General features: G+C 48.6%; 1 protein-coding gene across 1 annotated transcript in view; it reads right to left on the minus strand.

Moving 5' to 3' along the window:
* Window positions 1-3,004: 3,004 nt before the first annotated feature.
* The window catches only part of POLR3A (RNA polymerase III subunit A), a 52,742-nt gene continuing 31,068 nt past the window's right edge, over window positions 3,005-24,678 (minus strand). Inside the window, exons 18-31 of the mRNA XM_068547966.1 lie at window positions 24,033-24,151; window positions 22,347-22,484; window positions 20,372-20,542; window positions 19,345-19,458; window positions 14,311-14,397; window positions 14,142-14,224; window positions 13,044-13,214; window positions 11,852-11,945; window positions 11,565-11,657; window positions 10,754-10,918; window positions 10,086-10,250; window positions 9,778-9,909; window positions 8,220-8,352; window positions 3,005-6,345 (exon numbers count right to left, since the gene is read on the minus strand). Of these exons, the coding sequence (XP_068404067.1) occupies window positions 6,197-6,345; window positions 8,220-8,352; window positions 9,778-9,909; window positions 10,086-10,250; window positions 10,754-10,918; window positions 11,565-11,657; window positions 11,852-11,945; window positions 13,044-13,214; window positions 14,142-14,224; window positions 14,311-14,397; window positions 19,345-19,458; window positions 20,372-20,542; window positions 22,347-22,484; window positions 24,033-24,151 (1,814 nt within the window). The 3' untranslated portion in view covers window positions 3,005-6,196. The remainder of the gene's footprint in view (window positions 6,346-8,219; window positions 8,353-9,777; window positions 9,910-10,085; window positions 10,251-10,753; window positions 10,919-11,564; window positions 11,658-11,851; window positions 11,946-13,043; window positions 13,215-14,141; window positions 14,225-14,310; window positions 14,398-19,344; window positions 19,459-20,371; window positions 20,543-22,346; window positions 22,485-24,032; window positions 24,152-24,678) is intronic.

A 24,678-nucleotide genomic window follows, 5' to 3' on the forward strand; every position in this document is an offset into this window, starting at 1 on the left:
TCCTTGGGAACTCGGTTTGGCTAGTTCCAGCTGAGGGGATGTAAACAGAAATGCCAAGTTAACTTCTGGGAACTTTCCTTCAAGGGAAGTGCTACGCTTCTTCCCCCTTTTCTTCTGGCTCTAACGCCTGGTGCTCAAGCAGCCACCTTGGACCATGAGGAATGAGGGCTGGGCCGTATCCTAGGGCTGGTGGAAGGGGAGGTTGGGAGGGGCCTGGGTCCCCCACAGCTTTGTGAAACTGCTATATCAATCCTGGAATGCCCTCTGTGGTCTTTTTATGTCAGAAAAGAAAATCCTAGGTATTTAAGGCAGTGTTAACTTTTTTTTTTTGGCCGCGCCATGCGGCACGTGGGATCTCAGTTCCCTGACCAAGGATGGAACCCGCACCCCCTGCAGTGGAAATGCAGAGTCTTAACCACCGGACTGCCAGGGAAGTCCCAAGGCTGTGTTAACTTAGATTTCTTGTCAACTTATCCTGATAACGATGTCCTCCTCCCTGAATATCTGTTGCCTACTTGATTTATGTTTATATAACTGGAAGGGATCACTCAGCTATTTTCAGGACAGGACACTCATCACTTTCCAGAACAAAGTCTGCTCCGAGATGACTTGATTCCTTTACCATCAGATATTGATTTAAAAAGAAAAAAAAGGGCAATACCTAAGTACTTAAGTACCTAAGTACAACATTAGAAAGGAGTGGAAAGTAAGTCACCTCATGCCTCTACCCTTCAGTCTTCCAGTTTCTATCCCCAGAAGTGGCCATTATTACCAATTTCTTAATATATTCTTTGCTGACGATTTTTCAATGGCAACCTCTCTTTTAAAGAGAGGGACACCCTGTTATACAATACACCTATGTAAATAAATATGTCAATATCCACATCTCTGTATAAAAAGTCTGAGTTATTTTGGACTTACTACCCACAACCCTTCAAATGAGATCACATTTACTTCATGGCCTAAATGAAAATGTTCAAGCCCTCAGCCACATGACTGCTAAATGTCTGTTCCCTTCCCTAGCCTTCTTTGTCCCTCGTGTGAAATACTTCCCAGGAACTGACTGAGCAGAGAGTGAGCCAGGAGTTATGTCTAGGGAGACCCTATTTCCAAGGCCGCAAAAGACAGCTCCATCTGAGTGAATTAAAAAGGGTCAGAGGACTGGGTTTTACTTGTGAATTCGCAAATCATATTTTTCAGTAAAAATAGTGATAGTCACCATAATTGCAAACATACTTAATGAGCATGTACTCTGTGCCAGGCACTGTACTAAGACCTTATATGCATAATCATGTTGAAACTCACAATGACCCTATAAGTTAGGTACCAATAAACGGCATTCCTATCTTATAAATGAGTGAGGCAAAGAGGTTAAGTCATTAGCTCAAGGCCACCAGATAAAAAGGGGAAATTTTGATTTGAATTCCGACAGTCTGAACCCAGGCTCTTAACCACAAGACGACCCGGACGACCTGATCAGATGGTAAACCCCATGCATGCAGGGACTTTCTCTGAGGGCTCAGGACACCACCTGGCACAGAACGAAAGCGTAATATCCACTTATTAACTTTATGTTGGTGGTGGGATAAGGATAGCTGCATCCTTTCCCAGTTAACTACAGGCTCACGTCCTCTGCTCAGGGAACACCCTCCAGAATCCAGGCCCAAGGGAAGGCCAAATGGGGCATGGAGGGCCTATATAAAAGGGTTGGAACCTGGGGGCTGTGCTGGCTCAGAGGGACCATTCTCTGCCCTGGTGAGGCCTGAGGTACTGAGCCTACCCAAAGGAGCCAGGCCCTCAATTCTGCATTTTTTTTTTAAAAATTGGAGTATAGTTGCTTTACACTGTTGTGTCAGTTTCTGCTGTACAGCAAAGTGAATCAGCCATATATATATATCTCCTCTTTTTTGTATTTCCTTCCCATTTAGGTCACCACAGAGCACCGAGTAGAGTTCCCTGTGTTATACAGTAGATTCTCATTAGTTATCTATTTTATACGTAGTTATCAATAGTGTGTATAGTTATCAATAGTGTATATATGTCAATCCCAATCTCCCAATTCATCCCACACCCCCTTCTCTACATCTGTTTCTGCTTTGCAAATAAGATCTTTACCATTTTTCTAGATTCCACATATATGCATTAATATACGATAATTTTCTCTTACTTCACTCTGTATGAGTCTCTAGGTCCATCCACGTCTCTGCAAATTGCACAATTTCATTCATTTTTATGGCTGAGTAATATTCCGTTGTGTATAGGCACCCCATTTTCTTTATCCATTCATCTGTTGATGGACATTTAGGTTGTTTCCATGTCCTGGCTATTGTAAATAGTGCTGCAATGGACATTGGGGAGCATATATCATTTTGAACTATGGTTTTCTCTAGATATATGTCCACTAGTGGGGTTGCTAGGTCATATGGAATTTTGCAGCTTTAACCCTACCCTGTGCTGGACACATTTTTATCAAGTTTGCTCCACCCCTTTCTGCTGAAGAATTCTTTTTAGATGCATTAGTATCAGATTTACCTGTTTTGTCTACTGCTGTACTTTTAGTACCTATGACAAGACTCTGGACATAGCAGGCCTTTACTAGTCGAAAGAATGAAAGAACAGTTAAGCTAGACACCTGATCCTGGCCAGGTGGCATCTCCAGGGCACGGGTGTGGGGGTCACTTTGCTGCGTCCCACTGGGTTTGAATTAGCTACACTGGGGTGGGGGGAGCGCTGGGTGCTCACTGCTTACCTCTAGAGGTGGGCTTGTGGCGGGAATATTATCTTGGGAGTTAAAGCTCACATGTATCCCAATCACCCTGTTTCACAACCCACAGGGATGAACTGCTACACTTTTTTGTGTAACAAGTTTTCTTCTTTTGACTTTTGGTAGAAAAAGAGAGTTCTGCCAAGAGACAACAAAAATTCAAGAAAAATCATCATTCCACATAGTGTCAGATTCAATCAGACATGAATCAATGTGAATACAAATGGATAAACCCTGAAATAGAAACACAGCACTGTAATTTATTTAACTCTGACACAGACTCTGAAAGACTCCAGAATGTCTCTTCCACCCCCAAAGTCCTGAACAAAGTGGGGAGAATGGGGGGGTAGGGGGTGGGGACCGTAACTGAGTCGGTCGCTCTTTTGAGCCCCTGGTACGAAGGATGGAAAAAGGGTCAAGAACTGGACAGATCACCAGTCAGAAACATGTGTCTGCTAACGGATGAGACGGAATTTAAATGTGTTTTTCTTATTTCTTCCAAACAGGCCACAATAAAATCCTCACCTTCTATTGAGCTCACTCTTGAGAATACACTGCTATCTGGTGTTTGAGTTCGGTGCTTGCACAAAGTCCGAGGCCAGGGCAGGGCGGATGATCACATTAGGGAGAATTTTAACTCCCACCCCTGGGACGCACAGTGGGGAACCTGGAGTAGGGTTTACTGGCCAGCGCTGCCTATGGGCCCAGCAGGGCTGGCAGCACCACGAGGAGGGTATCTCACTCCTCACTGGGGGTGTGCCCCTTCCTGGAACCGCGTGCTGCTCTGAACCCGAGCCCGGGCCTGCAGCCACTGCAATTACAGGTCTCACGCAGGGAGTCAGGGAGTGCTCGCCGAGGCAGGAGGAGGCTCCTGGCGGTGCTGCCTTTATTTTTTTATTTAAAAACATTTTTTTGGCCACCCACAACGGGTGGCATGCAGGATCTTAGTTCCCCGACCAGGGATGGAACCCGTGCCCCCTGCAATGGAAAGCACAGAGTCCTAACTACTGGACTGCCAGGGAAGTCCCAGTGCCGCCTTTATTACTCACAGCAGCACATGGATGCCACGGTCCCTCCCCCCCACTTCACGTATGTGTCACACAGAGCAAGGTGGGCACTGGTGTTCCCTCCCGCCACCCAATTCCACCCTCCCTGGCCCTTGCGTGGATTCCAGCAGTCCTGGATCTGATCAGCTGTGGCTTACTTCCCAGGAAGCCAGCCGTGTGGCTCTGTGGCTCTTGGCAGGTTGGGTGAGAGAAGCAGAATCCGTGGTGAGGCTTCATGGGGCGACCCTGAGTAAGCGTGTTAATGCACTCAACACTTTGTCTTCAACCAGGCCACCTTAGTTCAGAGATGTGGGGGGGCCTGAATGTGAAAAATGGCCTTTTTTCATATCACTGGCACCCTAAGAGAAATCTGTAGGTTAACCTCATGGGCGTGGGGATCAAACTAATTTTAACAGAATTTAAGCCTGAGCATTGACGAAGTCACTCAGGTCAGGAATTCCTAACTCAAAATCACGTCAGTATGGGAGGGAAAGCACTCATCCCAAACACAGACCCAAGAACCAAGGGTTACGCTAAGTGCCTTAGTGGCACTAACTCAGAACCTGGGGAGTCAACTAGGGAATGACCAAAGAAGGTAAGTACATTATACTGCTTGAATTCTTTGACTCTCCCCTACTTTTTCTTTTACCACATCCATCTCTTTAATCATCCAAACCATCTTCTTGCTCAACAGATGCCCATCTCTTTGGTTTGTGTTGTTTCTTCCAGGGGCTTGATACACTGAGATGAACAGGCTGTCATCTCAGAAGTAGACCTTCCTTCTCAAGTGCACGGAGCCAGAAAGCAGGGTCAAAGCCCCAGGTTTCACTATCGTCTCACTTCCAACCAAGCAGCCTTGGTTTTCCAAGTCCTCATGGGAGGGAAGTTAGAGCCAGAGCGATAAACCTGGCTCTGGGCAGGGAAGGAAGGAGGAAAGGATCCATGGAGCGTTCTCCAGAGGGAGTAGATCTGCAGCTGCCGCAGTTCCTTCTCCGTGGCCCTGGGCCAATCCCCAGGAGCAAATTCAGCACAAAGAACCACCGTCTCCAGAAGCAAACCCCTGTGCTCTCTGGAAGACAAGCTACACACATTTCTTTCCTATGTCGCACAAAACCCCCTCATAAGCCTTGAAAAACCCACCAGTGATGGTGTAGTCACTGGCAGAAGCCCAAGCAGGCAGTTAAACATAGGTTTTCCCGGGATGCCCGGTTGGTTATCTCCTCATAGCCCAACGTGTGCTTTCTACTGTCACAGATCTCCTCTTTGAGGAGCCTGCTGTGCCACCTGGGGCGCGTCCCCAACCCTAGCTGGCACCCACTCCTGTGCAGGCCTTCGCCCTTCCTGTCTGGGTGACCGCTTCAGCCCCGAGAGCTGGTGTCTGCTTGCACCCTCCGGGAGAACCCTCTCCCGCCACTCCCCTGGGACACTTTCTAGGCCCCCGGCTCTGCAACTGCCCTGCGTGCTCTTCGGCCGCAGGTGGCAGGGCACACATGCAGATTCCGCAGGAGGGTGTGGATGCCGCCCAGGCGGTGTGGGGGCCTGGACCAGCCTCACTCCTCCTCTCTGTGTACACGACAGTCCCCACCTCAGCAGGCCCCGCACTCCAGCGAGGCGTCTCCAGGCCACGAAGGATGGGTGTGCCTCTTGTCATGAGGTTCAGCCCCGACTATGGGGGTCGGAAGTAGACAAAAAGAGGGTAGCTGGGAGGTCTGCAAAAGATGTTTCAGAGCAGCGCGGCCTCACGACAGTTTCAGCTCAGTTACAAATCCTACACGGTCCCATTTGCTTAACCAGCTTTTCCAGTGACGCTTCAAAGCTGGCTTTCTTGGTTTCTATAGCTTCTTGGTTTCAAAAGGAAAACCAAAATAACAATAAAAACTGCAAATTCTTCAAAGTGGACAAATAAATAATAGTAACAATATTTACATTAGTATGTCACACTTGGAGATTGCAGCATGACTGGGGAACGGAAGAACCGAGAATGTGCCCTGGCCCTGGGGCTTAGACCTGGCTCCCGATCAGGGTGGGACACCTCTCTGAGTGGATGGAGGGGCAGGTGATGTGGGAACGAGCAAAGATGCTGGGCTGGGGGCTCCTCGCAAGTCCAGGGAGGTGGAGTGGGCAGGAGGTGCTGAGTTGTCCCTAGATTAATTAGGTTTCAAACAAACAGACAAATCCCGGTTCTCCCCAGCAACCACTGTGCTGTGGTCTGGGTCACTGGGTGAGTGGCTCCTAGGATGCCGGGGGCCTTCTCTGACTGCCAGCATGGTGGGGACGGCAGGGCCTCGGTCCTGGGGAGCACAAAGCTCACGAGTCAGCTGCTGGCCTCCAGCCCCTTTCCAGACGACAAGGAGCCGAGGTCAGGAACGGTCCCCTCTTCCCTGGACTATGTGACAAGGGGGATGTGGAATTCGCTTGTGTCGAAGATCAGGGGCCTCCTGGGAGGGCTTGGGTCCCTGTCAGCCTTGTGGAGCAGCTTGAAGAGCCCGGTTCCAATGTTCATGGGGATCCCCATGATGATGCATTCAGACACCCCTGAAACCAACCAGAAAGGAGGTTAGAGGGCTTCTCGACACACAGGTAGGTTTTCAGGACAGAGAGACTACTGACTTGGGAGTCAGTTAACTGGGCTCGGAGTCCCAGCCCCACTACACATCGACGGACTGAATCCGGGCTGCTCGCTTCACGCCTCATCTATAGATGCTGAAGGCGTGGCATGGCGCTCCTGGACGGGTTGGGGGAATTCCAGCGAAGGGCAGTGCCCGTCCACAGCCCCGCTGCTGGCTCAGAGGTCTCTCCATCTGAGCCAAAGGCACCGTGTGGGCCTCACCTTCGTGAGCACTACACTCAGACAGCAGGGATATACTGAATGACACTCAGGAAACCCCAAGTTTGCCACCCAGCGCTTCCTTAACTTAGGGCCCAGGAGACAAGCAAATGGGATCATAGTAAGCAGATGCCAATCCCCCTGGAGACAGCAGCAGAGACTTGTTCCCTGGGCCCAGGGGTCAGCGCGGCTTAACAGAACCCCAACCTCGGAGTCCACAGCCTGAATCAGAAACACTCAGAAGGCAGGGCCCTCGTAGAGTGACAGGAGTAAGGTGACAGTGCAGATTCTCCAAGCTCCTTTTCAGATTTTTAATATCTAAATGTTGGGCTCTGCGTCAGGCTTCTGGTTTTACAACAAGCAAGTGTGTACCTGCTATGTTCTGGGCTTTGTGCTATCAGGGCACCAGAGAGGCAAACAACCAAACTAAAAACCAGCACGTAGTAAGGGCTGACACTGAGTTACAACATTTAAAGGACCAGGAGATTTCAAAGTTGGGGTAGGGTGACCACACTAGGTGCCCAGAGGGGTCAGTGGTGGAGAAAGGGCGGTGGGCGGGGCCACAGCAGGGCAGCAGCAAAGACCAGGCCCAGCGTCCTGGTGGTAGAGCTGGGGAGCTGGGTCTTAGCCCTGCTGTCAAGCAGACTCGCTCTTACTTTTGCCTTGGCCTTGCCCTTCTCCTGCCCCAATCTCTGCTCCCTTTTCTTTCCTTTTACCTTTCATTATCTTAAAGAATCATGTAATTTCTCTTTCCCTCTATTTGCAACCTGTGACCCTTGGGAAAGAAAGAGTTAATCTCAGGAGCAAAAAATAGGCATATACCAACTGGGGCCCCACCTGACCGTCGTCTTGGGTGGCCAATCCACACAAGGAGGTGGGAGGGGAAATGGCCACTAGGAAGCAGAGCTCTGGCGGCGGGGACGAAGGCCAGGCCTGGCGTCGCTGTTGGAGCCCCAGGCCCTCACAAACTCCCACCTCAGGCCACAGGGTCTTGCTGCGGCATGAGAAAGTCTAGAGCAAAGTGGGCACTCCGGGTGGGTGGGGATCTGCTGTGACAGCCGCCCCTCGTGCTCCCTCTCCCCCAGGCCCGTCAGAGAGGCGCTGTGTGGTGGGAGAGGAGGCTAGGGCAGGGCAAGACGCTAACAACAAGCGAGTCAGTTCCCTCGGTCTCCTCACCGAGAAAGGGTTCAATACCTGCGCCTCACTGATGTGCCGAGACGCCATACAAGGTGCCTGGCGCAGGCATGCTGGCTGCCTTGCTCAGGAAGTCAGGACAGCGGGTGCCTGGCGCAGGGTCAGAGTGGCTGACTGTAATTCTGAGGACTAGAAAATTCCTACATGCCCAGCGGCGATCTTTTCTCTGTACTGACAGAGAAGCCTTCTACAAATGTGAGGGATGCAGGCTGCCACGGTCAGGCTTTGGAGATAAAAGATAGGTCAGTTCCAATTCCATGATCTGTGACTTTATTCTTAAGTAAAAGCTCTGCCTGCTCAGTTTCTCCACCTCCTGAGAAGCCCCGGCCACGGTCTAAGCTGCATCAACAAAGGCCTCTGGGGAGGCTGCTACGAACACCAAACCTACCACACACGGAGTCCTTCTGCCCGAAGTAGGCGGCGTCAAAGAGGTGGTCGGCTGTCTTCTCGAAGGAGGCCAGCATCAGCACGCTCTCCTTCATCTTGGCCAGGCCAAACCTAGTAATGCCCAGGACTTCACCCTGCGCCACGGGAGAGAGAGCCAGAGTGGTACTCATGCCACGTACAAAACGCATGCCCTGCCTTCCCTCAACAGAAGCAGCAAAAATCAGCAGAGCCGCAAGTCACAACCTCAGGTTTAAACAGGATCCTAACAGCTATCTGTCCCACCTGTGTCCCTCTGAGGCCATCAGCCACTGACAACACAGATCCTTACACTCACAGCCAGGTGCCATTGGAACAAAGAATCAAGAACTGAGAAGTAAAGAGTGGAAATATGTATATGTATAACTGACTCACTTTGCTGTACAGCAGAAACTAACAAAACATTGTAAATCAACTATACTCCAATAAAAATTAATTAAAAAAAGAACTGAAAAGTAGGGAATTCCCTGGCGGTCCAGTGGTTAGGAGTCTGCGCTTTCACTGCTGAGGGTCTGGGTTCAATCCCTGGTTGGAGAACTAAGATCCTGCAAGCTGCACAGCACAGTCAAAAAAAAAAAAAATCCCTGAAAAGTAGAATTAAGAATCTAACTTTTAAAAAGGCAGTACTTCTGAAGATGTTTCTTATGGTTCAAAGAACTCAAAACTCAAATAATTTAAAAGCCTCAAAGTAGAAAAAGAGTTATGTAAATTTAGGTGCTTTCATTTAAAGGTATGTTGTGCCATCATTAAAAAAGTTTATTTATAAAACTGTGTAACAACATGGAAAACATTTATAATGTTAGAAAAAAGCCAGAATAAAAATGACATGCTTGGGACCTCCCTGGTGGTGCAGTGGTTAAGAATCCGCTTGCCGATGCAGGGGACACGGGTTCAAGCCCTGGTCCGGGAAGATCCCACATGCCGTGGAGCAACTAAGCCCGCGTGCCACAACTACTGAGCCTGTGCTCTAGAGCCCGTGAGCCACAACTACTGAGCCCACGTGCCACAACTACTGAAGGCCGCATGCCTAGAGCCCGTGCTCCCCAACGAGAGAAGCCACCGCAATGAGAAGCGCGCACACCACAACGAAGAGTAGCCCCCACTCGCCGCAACTAGAGAAAGCCGCGCGCAGCAACGAAGACCCAGCACGGCCAAAAATACCAACCTCAGTTCCCCCCTCAGATTATGTTAACTTGTTCTTTAACCTGGAAATGGCTACAGAAGAAGCGTGATGAATGGGTTTAACAGGGAATAAACCTCAGTTTGCCATGGAATCCTTGGGCTTTCGGCAATGGCTAGTTTTCTTTTAGAATAAAATTTCTAAAAAGGACAAAAACCATGCTCTGCCTCCTGCCATGAGGTTGTAATTTTCACGCTGGAATTTTACCAGTACACCCAAACCTGACCACTGTATTTCGGTCTTGGGTAACGGTGGTCATCACAGTTGGGCACGCTATGTGTCCTACAAGCTTCGTGCTCCCGAGACTGGGTTTGCGACGCCTGGCTGCCAGGCCCCCACGAACCTTGTAGGTCATGAGGTCGGAGAGCAGCATCACGTGCCGCCGGTCGATGCTCATGCCGTGGTTGACCATCGTGTACTGGATTTCGTTGATGATAGTCGTCCGGGCAGCTTCGATGCCCAGGGTTTTCTCCACCTGCGGAGGGCTAGGGTGAGCAGGGGCAGCCGCGTCCTCCTCTACCCTGCAGCTCCCGGCACCCCGTGCGCTTCCCCAGAGATGGGAGTGCAGACCGAGAGCAAACGGCAGGGTCGGAGGAGCGTGCCAGGAGGGAGACGGGACGACGGCAAGGTGCCCCTGGCCGGAAGCAGTACCTCGTATGTGTTGTTAGAGGTGGTTCGGGTGCCCTTCACACCGTGGGTGGCCATGACTGCCCGCAGGTTATCACCCTCCACCAGGAGCTTGTACTTCTCCTTTCCGCTCTGCTCGTCGATGTGGATGACAGCTCGGGACACCTCCGGGATGCCCTGCACCACCACCTGGACTCACAGACAGATAAGTCTCCAGACCCCGCAGTGCCTGCGGCCCCCACCCACCCGGGAGCCTGGGAAACCACAGCGGCTGTGAGAACTGGGAACGTCAGGGCCTGGGTCTGTGACCTTGATCACCCCATTTTCAGTGGTGATTGTCGGCAACATGCCAAACTTGGGAGCGCCTGTGTGCTGTTCTAGTGGTTGGGGGGAAGCAGAAGCTCAGGGGACCATGCCCCCTTCCACCACCAGTTTTATGAAAGAACAAAGAGAAAACGAACAGGCAGAGTTGGTGTGGCAGTGCTAAGAAGGAAACCGGAACCTGCCTGACTCCTTAGGGGTGCAGCAAAGAAAAGAAGAAACAGGGCGCCACCCTCGGTCTCAGCAGTGACAACGCCCTTGTGGCTTCCTGACACCTGGCTCTTCAGGTCAGAGGTGAGCGCGGTCCCTCCCTTTACGCCTCTCCAGGTATTAGGCTAGACGCGGTCCTGGAGAGGTGACCTGTGTCTCACCTTGGGGAGATCCTCTTTCAGAAACTGCAGCACGTAGTACATGGAGCTCTTGCTGTTCTCTCGGGGGGTGACACACACCACAGCCTCACCATGCACGGCCACGTCGCCAGGCTTCACGCGGAGCTTGGACATGCAGATGGAATACCTCACCGTCTCAGCGTTCACCTGTGAGGGACCGCATGCCCAGGACATTACTAGCAGGGTGTGGAGGCTGCGGTTCCAGTGTTTCCTGGTCTTTTTGCATCGTTGCCCCTCTAAGAAGCCTTTTCTGTCATTTCCCCCCTGATCTCTCTCCACATCACAATATTTTAATACCAGAGATATACTGTGCATTTATGTACCGTAATGTATACCTCTGTTTTATTCATTAAAGAGTAGATCCCCACCCCCAACCCTTTTTTGCCATTGCTACCTGTACATAAACACCAATGATAATTAAGCCAGGTCAATCCACGCATCCAAAAACATCTCCTGAGCCAGCCAGGTACTGTGCTGGGGGCCCAAAGGTGAGTAGGACACAGCTGGCACTACGGTCCTTCCAGATGCTGTAATGCTGTTATCACAGCAAATGGGTATTATGGCCTGCACAAAACCTCCACTGATTTCCTGTGTGCCCCTGGGTGGCAATGTCTGTGCTGGGGTCAGGTGTAGAGAGAAAATGTGAAGGTACAACAGACTCACAGAACAGACACTGAGTGAAAGCCTCTGCAGGGTTTCCTGTGCCTTGCGTAGCTCTTGCCCTCGTTTATCAGCGCCTATCTTGGGGCTAAAAGAGGATGACTTCCTCCACGCATTTAATTACATGACTCACTTCCAGCCTCAGAAGTCTGATCCGTTCCAGGGAGAGCTTGACGAGAATAAAGCAATCGTCAGGAAGAAACACTTCTTCAATGTACTCTGAAATCTGTGGTGTCAAAAGATCAGAATGTTCATCAGTCACTTTCCCTTCCCTCAGAGCATACAAGGCTCACTCTGTTTTTTTAAGGATACAGAGCAGTGTGGACACACTGACTAGCAAATGCACTACAAGTGGTTCTTACGCTTACTGGCAATGCTGCTGGTTTGGTTTTCTTATTATTAAGAGGGATTTCTTCTTACCTCTCCCAAGAGGGTCTTCTCAATTCTCCCTTTCACGAGGCGAGCGTAATCTGCATCGTCGTCCTTGTCCAGCTGTGCTGTGATGATTGGAGTGCTGTGGGAAGGAAGGGCAAATGATGACAGCACAAGGAATGAGGCTGTTTGAAGACCACCGCTTTGTTAAGCCCGGGTACCACTTGCAGTCGTCATGTTAACAGCAACTGCAATTTACTGAGCGCTTACTGGAGTCAGGCATGCCACTGAGGGCTTCACATACACGTGCTCATGAGGCAGCCCACTCGATCAGTCACTGAGTTACTTTCACAACATTCTTCCTGGCCAAGCGAACCTACCTTTTCCTCTTTGGTCCTAATGAGTAGCTATTTCAGTTCTGTTCCCTGAGTAAACTGACCCTTCGTGTACTGCAGCTTCCTCCACTTCCACTGCCACCCCTACAATCTCCTCTTCAGGACACCTCCAGCTCCTCCAGCCACCAGCTAGGAGCTTCCATCCTCGCTGTCCTGGACGGCATCCCCCGAACGCACATTCCTGGGAGATCTGACCAACCTAGAGGAGGTAGGCAGAACTCCTGCCACCCTGGACGTCTACAGGTGCTGTTCTAGAAGCAAGTACAGCTTTCTTTCATTTAATGTTATACTGTCATTTCGTTAGACTCGGATCAGAGGTGAAACGTGATTTTGTCACTGAATGCGCTATAAGGTATTTCTATCTTTCCTAGTCTCACATCACCCACAAATCCTATCATGAAATCACCGGGGCGGGGGTGTGGGCGGACAGGGAGTGTGTCACAGCATATGACCATAGCTCAAGTGGTAGACACGTCAGTCAGGCCTAGTGAGGCTGGGAATAATGACACCAAAAGGATGAAATCTACACTGACACATGGTTCCAATTTTTCCAGGCATTTTTTTTAGGTTTCTCTCTTTCATGTGACTTGTGGCCATAAAGAACCATTGCATCAATTTTGACTCTATCCAGTTTGGACTTATTTTTTTCCAGTCTGGGTTTTTTAAAAGGCAAGATATGATTAACACAAGCACGCGTCACTCCGGACACACACACACACACACACACACACACACACACACACACACACACACACACACACACACACACACCCCCCCCCCCCCCCCAAGAGAAACACTGTTTCGACAGGTGAGTGTGAGAACAAGAGGGACACGGATGCGGGTACCTGATGGCTTTGGAAGCGTTGATGATCTCTTTGATGCGGGGCACACCCAGGGTGATGTTCATGGAGGCCACGCCCGCGAAGTGGAAAGTCTTCAGGGTCATCTGGGTGCCCGGCTCACCAATGCTCTGGGCACAGAGTGCGCCCACCGCAGAACCTGGCTCCATCTGTGCCCTGAAAGGACAAGGTAGGGATGAAAAGTCCAGTAAAACTGCTAAGGAGACGGGGATGAAATGTACAGCATGGGAAATACAGACAATAATGATATAATATCTTTGTATGGTGGCAGATGGTAAACTAGGCTTATCGTGGTGATCTTTTTGCAATATATAGAAATATCGAATCGCTATGTTGTGCACCTGGAACTTGCACAGTGTTGTAGATCAACTATACTTCAATTAAAAAGACAAAACCAGGAATTCCCTGGCAGTCCAGTGGTTAGGACTCCGAACTTTCACTGCCAGGGCCCGGGTGGGCCCAGGTTCAATCCCTGGTTGGGGAACTGGAAGTAAGATCCTGCAAGCCTCACGATGCGAGGGGGAAAAAGAAAAAGGGGCCAAAAAAGACAAAACCAAAAACTGCTGGGGAGGCTTCTGATTATCTCCTTTCAACAGAAAAAATACAGATGCCATCAGGGCCAGGAAGGAATTGGCAAGGACCCAGGCTAGGCTTGTGATCGAGGAAGCACCCGGCACAAATCAGTTACAGGTGCAGATGCGGGGACGTGATGCTCAGAGGGGTCCGATGACGACAGTGAATACTGTGTGGCTACCGGTGGTCAGCGTGGGATGACTGGAGAGGATCTAAGAGCTCTGCTAACAAATGGTACTGAAGGTGGACAGAGCAGCTGGCAATTGCCAAATATATCGGTAGTTTCTCTGTGGGGAGAGGGCAGTAGGAAATCTCTTTGCAATTATTTCCACATCTTGGAGCACCCAGCCTGTCTAGCCACTGGAGTCCCTAGGGAAGAGGTGACAGAACCTGCTCAATGCTGGCAGTCAGTAAGCGGTGTGGGCGCATGATTTTGTTTCCTGGGGAAACAGGAAGCATACAAGAGACCCACGTGACTGCCGGGCAGTCTAAGACAGTTAGCATCCTTACCTCATGTACTTGTCCCTACACGTCTCCAGAAACTTTTCTATTTGGGTGGGGGTGATCCGGTCCAACTGGTACAGCACCCGGGGCTGGAAGGAAAAAAGCCAAGTATGAGTCAGGGCTGGCAGCAATGGAAAATACCTCCATGTCCTGACACATCTGGGAGGGCCGTTACCTCTGTTGTGCCGTTATCGTTGATGCCATATTTATCTCGGGTTTTCTTGATCTTCTCAGAAACCTCCTTAATAAATTTTTTTATCTCCTGAAAGATTACACAACAAACATCAGATACATATTTCTCAGCAATCTGGATGACATGATTCGTTTTGTAAACTTCAGTAACGTGTGATGAGTCCATCCTATTTTAGTGGCAGCTAAATATGACACTGTAAAGGGTACGAAATGGATACGGGTTCTATTACAAAATGTTTTTCCAAGGAACACGACACACCATCCACACCCCGGACACATCATTCATTGGTTTAGTGTTTCTAAGGCCTTTTTACTCTGATGACGCTTCGTATGTATAGAGTGACGGCAGGACAGCCCTTCCCACTTGCCGCCTTCTCTTCTCTCCCCTGGCACACCCTGCTGCCCACATTCACGCAGCCCAGAGCAAGTACAATTGAACCACTTGTACTTTTAGTCTCTAGACTGATAACTTTTTGAGGTTTCTTCTGCAGTTGTGCTGGTCAGTTTAAATACTACGAAGTCTGGTTTTGTAGACACTATGTACATTTCAAACACTTGCCTTCATTTCAAAGGAAACACTCCCAAATCCCAGCTTTGTCTCTGACCCTCAGCTCTGCACTGGTCCCCCAACAGGCTCCCTTCCCCCACACAGTCAGAACTTTGTAAGGTCTCCAGGACACCACTCTCCAAGCTGGAAATGAAACATCGGCATATCTGCTGTTCCCACTGTACTTAAGAACAGCACTCTACGCCCCGGGACGATGACAAAATGGAGCAAGAAAAAGGGGAAAAGCACATCATGTGGAGGATCCATAGGGCACGGCTAGAGACGACAGGCCTAAGTTTTCTAGAAACTGCTCTGAGGGGAAAACCCATCTGCTTTACAATTTATAGTGTGTCTGTGAAATGAACCCAGCCTCAAGGTCACTCCTAGAACCAGGATCAGCCAGCAGGTCCTCTCGGGGAGTTCTCACGGAGGGTATGGTACGCTTTCACGAAGCACACCCATCCACGTCCTGCTGCCAGGGGGCCAGCAGCGTGGGACTGACTCTTTTTTTTAAAAATTTTTTTTTAGACGTTACATTTTTTTTTTAATATTTATTTATTTATTTACTTATTTATTTTTGGTTGTGTTGGGTCTTCGTTTCTGTGCGAGGGCTTTCTCTAGTTGCGGCAAGCGGGGGCCACTCTTCGTTGCGGTGCGTGGGCCTCTCACTATCGCGGCCTCTCTTGTTGCGGGGCACAGGCTCCAGACGCGCAGGCTCAGCAATTGTGGCTCACGGGCCTAGTCGCTCCGCAGCATGTGGGATCTTCCCAGACCAGGGCTCGAACCCGTGTCCCCTGCATTGGCAGGCAGATTCTCAACCACTGCGCCACCAGGGAAGCCCCGGGACTGACTCTTAGAGCACTTCTCAGGTGAGCTGAGGGCACACCCGGTGCAGTAGCAGTGTCCTTCACAGGCTGCTCATCGGCCGCTCTGGTTTGATCCAGGGGCGTTGTTGAGAGTATGGGAAAGGGTGGAGAGACTGCACTTCCCCTCAGCAGCCCTCAGGGGAATATAATTCCCCTCAGTGGTTTCGGACAAATTGTGCAGGCACTCTGGCCAACTACAGGCACCCAGCTGCTCCGCGCAGCAGGCTGAGGGTGGATCCACACACCCGGACAGACCAGTGGGCGAGCCCGAGGACTGGATGCATGCTGTAGTGGCTGCAAAGCCTCATGAGGTCTTGATTCTTGATTCCGAGGCTGGCTGAGGGGCCCCAGGAAGACCAGCATGCCTGCCCAGAGTCTGCTCAATCTATATCACATAGTTGAAAACATCACAAGTTTTGTCTGAAACAAATGTTTCAAAAAGCAGACTGAACAGAAGCCCACTTTTGCAAAAACAAAATCCTCTAACGCAGGGGTCCCCGACCCTTGGGCCATGGACCGCTACCAGTGCGCGGCCTGTTAGGAACCGGGCCGCCCAGCAGGAGGAGAGCGGCGGGCGGGTGGGCGAGCGAGCGATGCTTCATCTGCTGCCCCCCGTCGCTCACATTACTGCCTGAACCTCCCCACCCCCGTCCATGGAAAAACTGTCTTCCACGAAACTGCTCCCTGGTGCTGAAGAAGTTGGGGACTGCTTGCTGCCATAAGGCACCTACAGAGAGCCTAACACTTAACTAGCCAGGTTTTATCCTAACACTGCAAAAATAAATCTCTTTAGCCTCCCACAGACTAACGAGCAATTTCTAGTTACTATCTTTGCTGAAAGCAAACCACTAAGACTTCTGAGGTCCACATGGTCCACGTTCACAAGCTCTTCTTCGTCAGCTGTTGCCCAGCCTGGCAAGCTCTCCCTCTGGGGCGGCAGGGCACTGGCCCCATCGCTCTAGAGCAGAGGCCACTCGGGCTGACTAAGGTCAGGGGCTTGGCCAAGACAAGAGACCCCTCTACAAAGTCAAATGCCTTCTCCACAGTCTGCTCTCAGGGCAGGGGTTTTCTGCATGTCATCTTTGCCCACTGGGCATTTCAGTCTGTCTCCTAGGAGCCCAGGTGATCAGGGGGCTTAATGGGTGGAATCTAACACATCTTGGCTGCCCCTTGCTCATGAACACAGGTTTCCCATGACTGTCCTTGTTGGGCAACTCTCCTCATTGACAAAGCGTGGAAATACGTGGAGGGTTACCATGCCGCTCAGCCATCATTCTATGCAGAAAAGACTTTTATTTAAGAAAGGACTTTTACTAATTTACAAGAACTTGAAAATTCTCAAGAGACTCTTTAAAGGGAAACTCTACAGGCTTACTTATTAATTACAGGTTTGAGGCCACGTTTTCAGATACAGTTAGTTATTACAAACCACAGCTGGAAATTAGAGCTGGAGAGGGCAGTGGGACAATCTCTCCTGGTGTGGCTCTGCCTAAAACTGTGAATCTTCAAAAGCGATAATACCCACTTCCACTTAATTTTTCCCCTGTTTTATTCAGTATTAAGAGCCTCCTTTACATGGGTGACGTCCTCCCTGAGCCTACTTGTCTAGCTGTGGTTGTGTCCTTTAGGGCGAACTTCTGAAAGCCCTCTTGAACTAGATGTTGCCATTCGATTGCCAGGTGTTCAAGGCACAGGCTAACCAGATGTTGCCGTTCGATTGCCAGAGCCCAAGGCCAAGCAGACCAGGGGGTTTTCATCTGTGAGAAACTCCGCACACATGAGCAGTCAAGAGCACACACCTCAAACCATTCCCCAGCTCAGGTGCTGGAAAGGACAGTTTTCAGCTGCCACCCACGTGGACATGCTTCTGGTGGCTATGCTGAAAGGAATGACTTCCCTTACACAAGAGTTAGGGCAGATATTCTGGAAGTTAGGTTAAAAGGAAAAAAGCTCACTTTTTGGAAATGAAAACTGAAATAAGCTACTAAGAATTCAGCTGGACCAACCCATGCATACTACAGGAACTCAGAACACGGCAGCTGGCAGGCAGTTAATCACACAACTGACCAGCAGCTAACTCTCACGCTCAGTCCACAGTGCGTCTGTGAGCACAGCTGTCGGCCTCTGGCAGGGCCAGTGCTCAGCACCACCCAGGAGCTGCCTCTGTCTCCTCAGCTCTGACACGGGCCATGGCCGGACAACATTTCAGCAGCTCAGAAAAATCTGCTCTGGCCAGTGGATTTCAGACCCTCTTGGCAAATCAATCTGAGCCCAGATTGTGAGCCACTGGAGGGCGAGGACATGTTCAATCACCTCTGTGTCCCTGTGATCTGTGGGGCGTACAGTACGAGGGGACGGCTGAACAAGTGCTCACTGAACCCACAAGTGCTGCTGGTCAGGGGGTTACCGTCAAACCGCGTCTAAGTCAAGAAAGGACCAGTCCAAGGTGATGAACAGGGAAGTCCTGTTTGCCAGAACTGGGACAGAAATCTGTGGTCCCCGGGCCTGGCAGACAGCTGGGGTGCAGCAGAACTACTCCTCCACGCTCGGCAGCCACAGCACGTTAAGCACATTACCTCGTTATATTTCTCATAGCCTGTCTCAGTTAAGGTCTTCAAGGAGAAACAGAAACATAAATAAGTAAATATGATCGTGAAGAAAAATGAAATCACACTTCTCATTTGTTACTTAAGAAAAAAAAAAAAAGAAAAAAAAAGCTATGAAAAAACCAAACCAAAACCAAAACAAAGGCACTCAGCCTAGTCAGACTCTTAATTTTAAATATATTAAGATCTGGAAGAGTCTCTTTTTCACCTTTCACATCTTGTCATGTGAAAGAACGGAGTGAAGCGCTTGTAACTAAAACATTCTTATTTACGTTTTTTACTATTTTTATTTTTGATATACTTCAAGGGATACATTTGTGCTATATTTGAATCACCAATCAGTACACAAAGGGAACCAGGTACTGATTCCTGTATCCTTTTGCTTTTTGTTTTGGCCACGCTGCTTTTGATCATAACCATGATTATAAACAGGAAGGAGCAGGTCAGTGAAATAAAAATGAACCAAAAAAACCTAAAGAGGATGTCAAGGTAACAGGTCCCTGGAAGAAAATGGAAGGCTGACTCTGTGCATTTCTAACCCATGTTACAGTAAGAAAAAAAACAATTTAAAATGATAATGGTATTAAGTAAATGCTATGACATCATTTACTGTACAAGACACAATAAATGGCATTAAAACAATGCTACTACTATTACAAATGATTGGGATTCAGAACAACCGAGGAAGGAGATGGCCCACAGGATGAAAATGTGGGTTGTAGGGGGTTGACAGGGACAGGGTTAAAAAAAAAATCAGTTCTCTAACTAAAGCATTTTTCTTCTACCAGGGAAACACTTGCGCAAAAGACAAACTAAGAAAGACATGAGGTAAATTCTTTATGTTGACTGCTGAGATTCTGCCTGGGCCAGTCTTAAATTTTTTAACAAGAAACACTCTTACATAAACACCCACCCAGCTTATAAACTGCACTGCTGGCACTTGGTGAACAAATCCTTGGTGACAGCAGAGCCGGGTGCATGGCCCCCGCGGAGCTCACCTGCAGGAAGCTGTCCTGGCAGCAGAGAAACTCATTCTTCTTCGTGATGGACTCAGCGGTCAGGAGCAGCTCATTCTTACTGAGAGCAGGCTCGCTCTGGCACGGGAAGACGGCCTCAGGTATCAAAAGGAAATAGAGTGATGTGGGGGGCAGTATTGGAGGAAGGAATTTACAAGAGACAAAACAACCTCACTCAGAGTGAGCTTTTAGCAACCTGTGATTTTTTTTTTCTTTCAAAACAAATTGTAGACTCTACCTTTAATATGAAGGTGAAAACGGGATAAACTGATACTCCATCTTAATACAAAGGCTTGTGGGCTATTCAGTGGGTATCATGCCATTTCTCCCCAACCTTCACCCCACCCCAGATTTGCACTAAAATCACAAATTGTTGTTTTTTAAAAAGAGCCCAAAATTTCAAGAGTGAAAATATTCCCCCACCTCCAAGCTCATGGGGTTTCCCCTAAAGTTTTAATGGTTGCACATCACCCTAACGGACGGACCAGTCTGTATTTGACCTGTCCTCCACTGATGATCTGTGTCTGCTATAAACAATTCTGGAAGAACATTCTTGGCACATTTAGATCATTTTTGTAGGGCAAATTCCTATAAGTGGAACTTAAATGTTGGTCAAAGGCACCCACATTTAAATTCAGATCAGTGTTGTCCAGCTACCTCTCAAAAAGATTGTTCTAAATTATACCCCCAGTTAAAGTGTGTGAAATGTGCCTGCTTCTCCACACCCATGGCTTTAACACCGTCTCTATTACACTTTACTAGATACAGACAAGAAGACAAAACCCTCTTCTATTGGCATTTGATTACTACCAATAACTAGACTTTGAAATTGAGAAATTATTTTTCCTTTAATACTTGGGGGAAATTATGCAAAGGAACACAAAAAAGAAAAATACTAACTCAGTGGTTGGGTAGATATGACAGCATTAACTGTGTGCTATGCCAAAGGGCACCTCCATTCTAAAGAACTGGCCTTGAAAACACTGACAGATATAATGCTAAATCTTACTTTGATGTTGTCCAGAACTCTTTTAAACTCCAAGGGTTCATCTTTTCCCTCCATGGCTGCAGGATCTAAGCCATCTCCCCCGTAAATGAACTGGATGATATCGCCTGTAGAGCTTCGGACTGTCAAATCATACTGTGAGCAAAGATCTTCAAGGGACTTTACGAGCCTCCTCTAAAGTAAAAGGAGGAGAGGAGACAAAAGCTCAGCTGCTTTGAGAAGACTACTCATGCATAAAGAGGTTGAGATTTGCAACTCTGAGTTTCAAGGTTACCAGTGTTTTAATCACATAAAAACAATTTATTAGAAATCCCTTAAAAAGAGTCCCCTGACTGCAAGAACAGGCCCACAAGGGCCTCACTAGCCTGTGCGGTGGGATTTAGAATATGCTCCAGCCTCCAGTGTATTAGAATACATGCAATTTAAACCCCAACACCCCCGAAGGACTCTGCAAACACTGTTTTCCTAGGCTGCTTCGCCTTCCCTCTCTGTCTCCCTAAGGTATAAATTAATGCAATTGCTTTGCATTTCTAAATACAACTTAATCCAGGACCCCTGTAGACTTCAATATGAATTACAGAGGATCAGGTGCAGGCCACCTTCTGGGACAGAGTGGGAAGAAGAGAGAACAGGAATGGCATTGCGTTTGAACCAGCAGGCAGCAGCGATTTCTCAAGTCTGCTTAGGGAGAACCTCCCACCAGCAGAACACTCCAGCCAGCAATGTGATGGGGGCTCAGGGAGTTAAAAAGAAAGAAATCTTCCTCCAGGCAACTTCAAAACAAAAATCACTCATGCCACAACTAATTTGTTCTAGGCTAACACATTGCTCTGGGAAAGCCATACTCTCCACTTCAAAAAAGGTGAAGACAAAAAATAAAGTCAACAGACATTTGGGCAAGAGTGGTAAAAGCATTTCACAGGCTGTTAGGTTTCTGACAAAAGCAGCACACTCCAAAGCTAAAGGGCAATTTCCCATCAAAAGATGATTAAAAGGGAAGCAGTTATCAGTAATGCTACAGGAGGTCCAGACGAGGTTATGGAAATAGGTGTGTACTGACTCGGGTCCATTTCGCCCTCATCATTGTGTGCTCTGGCTCACTCATTCGCATCTCTGGTTTATCAGTCCTGGTTTCCCAGTAATGCAAAGGGCCGTGTTTCTCAATCCACGGTGGGGAGAAAAGGGACACAAAGCCACAGCAGTTCATGGCCTAGCAACTTGGATTGTTAACTTCATCATGTGTTGTAAGTAGATAAATACATCAAAAAATTAAAAACAAACAGAGATTATGGAGTACAGAGTAGAAACGAGAATTAGACACTGGTGAGAAATCCTTTCCTTGTGGTCTTATGGAAGAACAAGGTAGGATGTGTTTTCACCCCTCTGCCATCAGGGGTACTTCTGCGGCAGTCTGAGAAGCACAGGCATAGAGGAGTGTCTAGCTCAGCCCTGTCCCCGGAGACTACTATCTTACACCTGTACATACAATGGAGAAAAAGCCAGCCCTCCAAGTGTGTCCAAGCCCTCCTGCGGGCACTGGAATAGGTTCTTGGAGTCTCTTAGAGTGGTATTAATAATGGGTTATATAAATAGTTGCACAGTGAGAAGCAGAGTCCTCTCAATTTGTAATCACGAGGTAGGTACTGTCACCCCACCTCCGTGTATTAGGAATCAGAGGCTCAGTGAGGTTCGATGACGTGCTCTGGGATGCATTTGGGTCCATGCTCTCCTCCAGCAATGCTTTGGTACATGTGGTTCCGGCCTGGTCTTCATCATTCGAAGGACATTGTGTGATTTGGAACATACTACCTTTGTATGTTGTTTATTTCTAGGGTACCCTACATCTCTCAATTTTTCCTTTTAAATACCAAGACTGGATAAATTAGAGCTCAGGTACAAAATAAGCAAACACTCAGCAGTCAAGATCTGCAGACCCTATCCTGCTTCATTGCTAATGGCCTACATTTCTTCAGGTTACCTGCATGTATCCTGTTTCAGCTGTCTTCACGGCTGTGTCAACCAGACCTTCCCGGCCAGCCATCGTGTGGAAGAAAAACTCGGTTGGTGTCAAACCTGAATAAAAGCTGTTAGCCACAAAGCCTTTGGCAGCTGGGAGCTAAAGAGAGGTAGGAAAAAAAGAAAAATCTAACAAAAAAGTTCAAGGTCCACAATTCCAAAGCCCATTCAAATCAGAAAATGCCTCAACTTCAGACTATAAATACCCAGCCAATGCACTCTCATGTTTTATGCCCTTTCCTAAAGGAGAAACAATTTAGCCCAGACCATCCTTACCAGAGACAAGGAGGGTGAGGCCCAGCCAGGGTTGGTGCTGGTGCCACTGGCAGCCAGGTGGCTCGTGACAGAGAAACCAAAGCTTGGGCTGCTACCCCTAGACCAGGGAGGCAGTTACCAACCTCGGTTCAGAGGGCACCCTGCTGACTGTGACAGCTTGCCCCTGCCCTGGGAAACGACTCCTCCCAAGACACCCTTCCTGTGGGCCAGACCTGTCCACCTCCAAAACATAACCGTGTGCTGCTAATGTTTATGGGGATTCATTTTTGGGCTGTTGAAAATATTCTAAAATTAGACTGTGATGATGATCATACAACTCTGTGAACATACTAAGCTGCTGAACTCTACACTTTAAATGGGTGAATATTATGATAAATGAAATGTATCTCAAAAAAAAAAAACCTGTAAAAAGAAACAAACATATATAAAACACCATATGAAATGCCAAATGGCCTTTGATCTGGATAGGTCTGTGTTCCTTGGAGGACAACTCAGATGAACAGGCTAACCTCCTGCTTCCCTGTTTCATTTAAGGGGCAGCTGGCATTTCTAGGCAGGCACCATCTACTCCAAAGTCTAGCACTGGATATCCCTGGCATCTCTTCTAAATTGGTCAGGCTTTGACTCTGAGCCAGATAAGCATAGTCGGGTACCTCTCCAGTGACCAGCTGGCTGCCTGACCTCTAGTGATTTCTGATCTTGGGCAGAGAACCTGAGTTGTTCCTGAGGCCGCCTGATACAGAGAATATCTGTCCATTCTCAGTACAGTAGTCCTATCTCCCCAGGAGGGGCTGGACAGAAATCCTACAGTTCCACCGGGCAGGAGCAGCTGGGGCATCTCTGCTTCAGTGCGAATAACAGCTGACTCCATCCAGAATTTACTAAGTGGCCAAATCTGCTCTAAGTTGTGCTCTGCTGACACTAGTGTCTAGACCACGAGGGCCAATGGAACCCAGGAGTCATTTACAAGCAGAGTTTAAGAATTCCAGAGAGGAAAACTTGGAATTTCCCGGTCGTTTTACATGTTCACTGTTTAAAAATCCTTATACTTTTATGTAAGTGCCCCCCAAGTAAGCATACAGATTGAATGCACATGTTATGATAACTACACATTTTGAACACTTAAGGTAAATTGGATGGGAATCTGAAATCCTCCCTCTTGGTCCAAACTCAAGTTATACAGCTCTGAGTTTAACAAGGCTCCTTCTACAGGACTCAGGTTTGGGTTGCAGAGGGAATAACCCTGAGCGGCCGCCACCCTTATACACCAGCTCCAGGAGCCCCTTGGTTGGCAGCCCCAGAGCTTCCGTGACTCTCTTCTGCACTGCTGAAGGTTGTCCTTCAAAGTTCTGCCTCATCCGCTACTGCTTACCTTTGAGTGTTTTTCAAAGTGAGGCAAGGACCTGTTTTCAAAGCCATCTGGCACTCGAGAGCCACTGATGGCTTGCTGTCCCACACAGGCAATCATCTGTGATATGTTAATGAAGGAACCTGGGGAAGCAGGTCAGGAATGTAACATTCATTTACCAAAATGACATTAAATGAAGTGCAAGCAGATCTGTGGGATAAAACAGGAATACATGGCACAGCCCCCTATCCTCAACAAGTTCATAGTCTAGGGACAGTAAAAGTCAGAACTAGAGTAACACAGGGTAGAGCTGTCAGTAACACAAGAAAGGCCGAGCAGGGCTAGAGCTGCTCAGGGGTGAACGAGCACTTTGCGGCTGGAGGAAAGACTTCCAGGGGAGTCTTCCAGAAGGCAGCGGCAACCAGCTGGACATCTGGAGGACATTATGACTTAGACATAGAAGACGTGGGGGAGGAATTCCAAAGTGGGTGGGAGAGTGGGAAGCAAAGACACAGGATAGGAGTGTGGGGTACGTACCAGGAGCAGGGAGTAGGAGAATATGGGGTGAAAGGCAGCAAGATTAAAGAGACTGGACTTTATTCTGGCAAAAATTTACAGAAACAGGAAAAGCAGGAGGTTCGGAATTTGAGTGCAGTATCATGAAACCTAA

Source organism: Eschrichtius robustus, chromosome 7 (assembly GCF_028021215.1).
Source record: "Eschrichtius robustus isolate mEscRob2 chromosome 7, mEscRob2.pri, whole genome shotgun sequence".
In the NCBI taxonomy this organism is placed as follows: Eukaryota; Metazoa; Chordata; class Mammalia; order Artiodactyla; family Eschrichtiidae; genus Eschrichtius; species Eschrichtius robustus.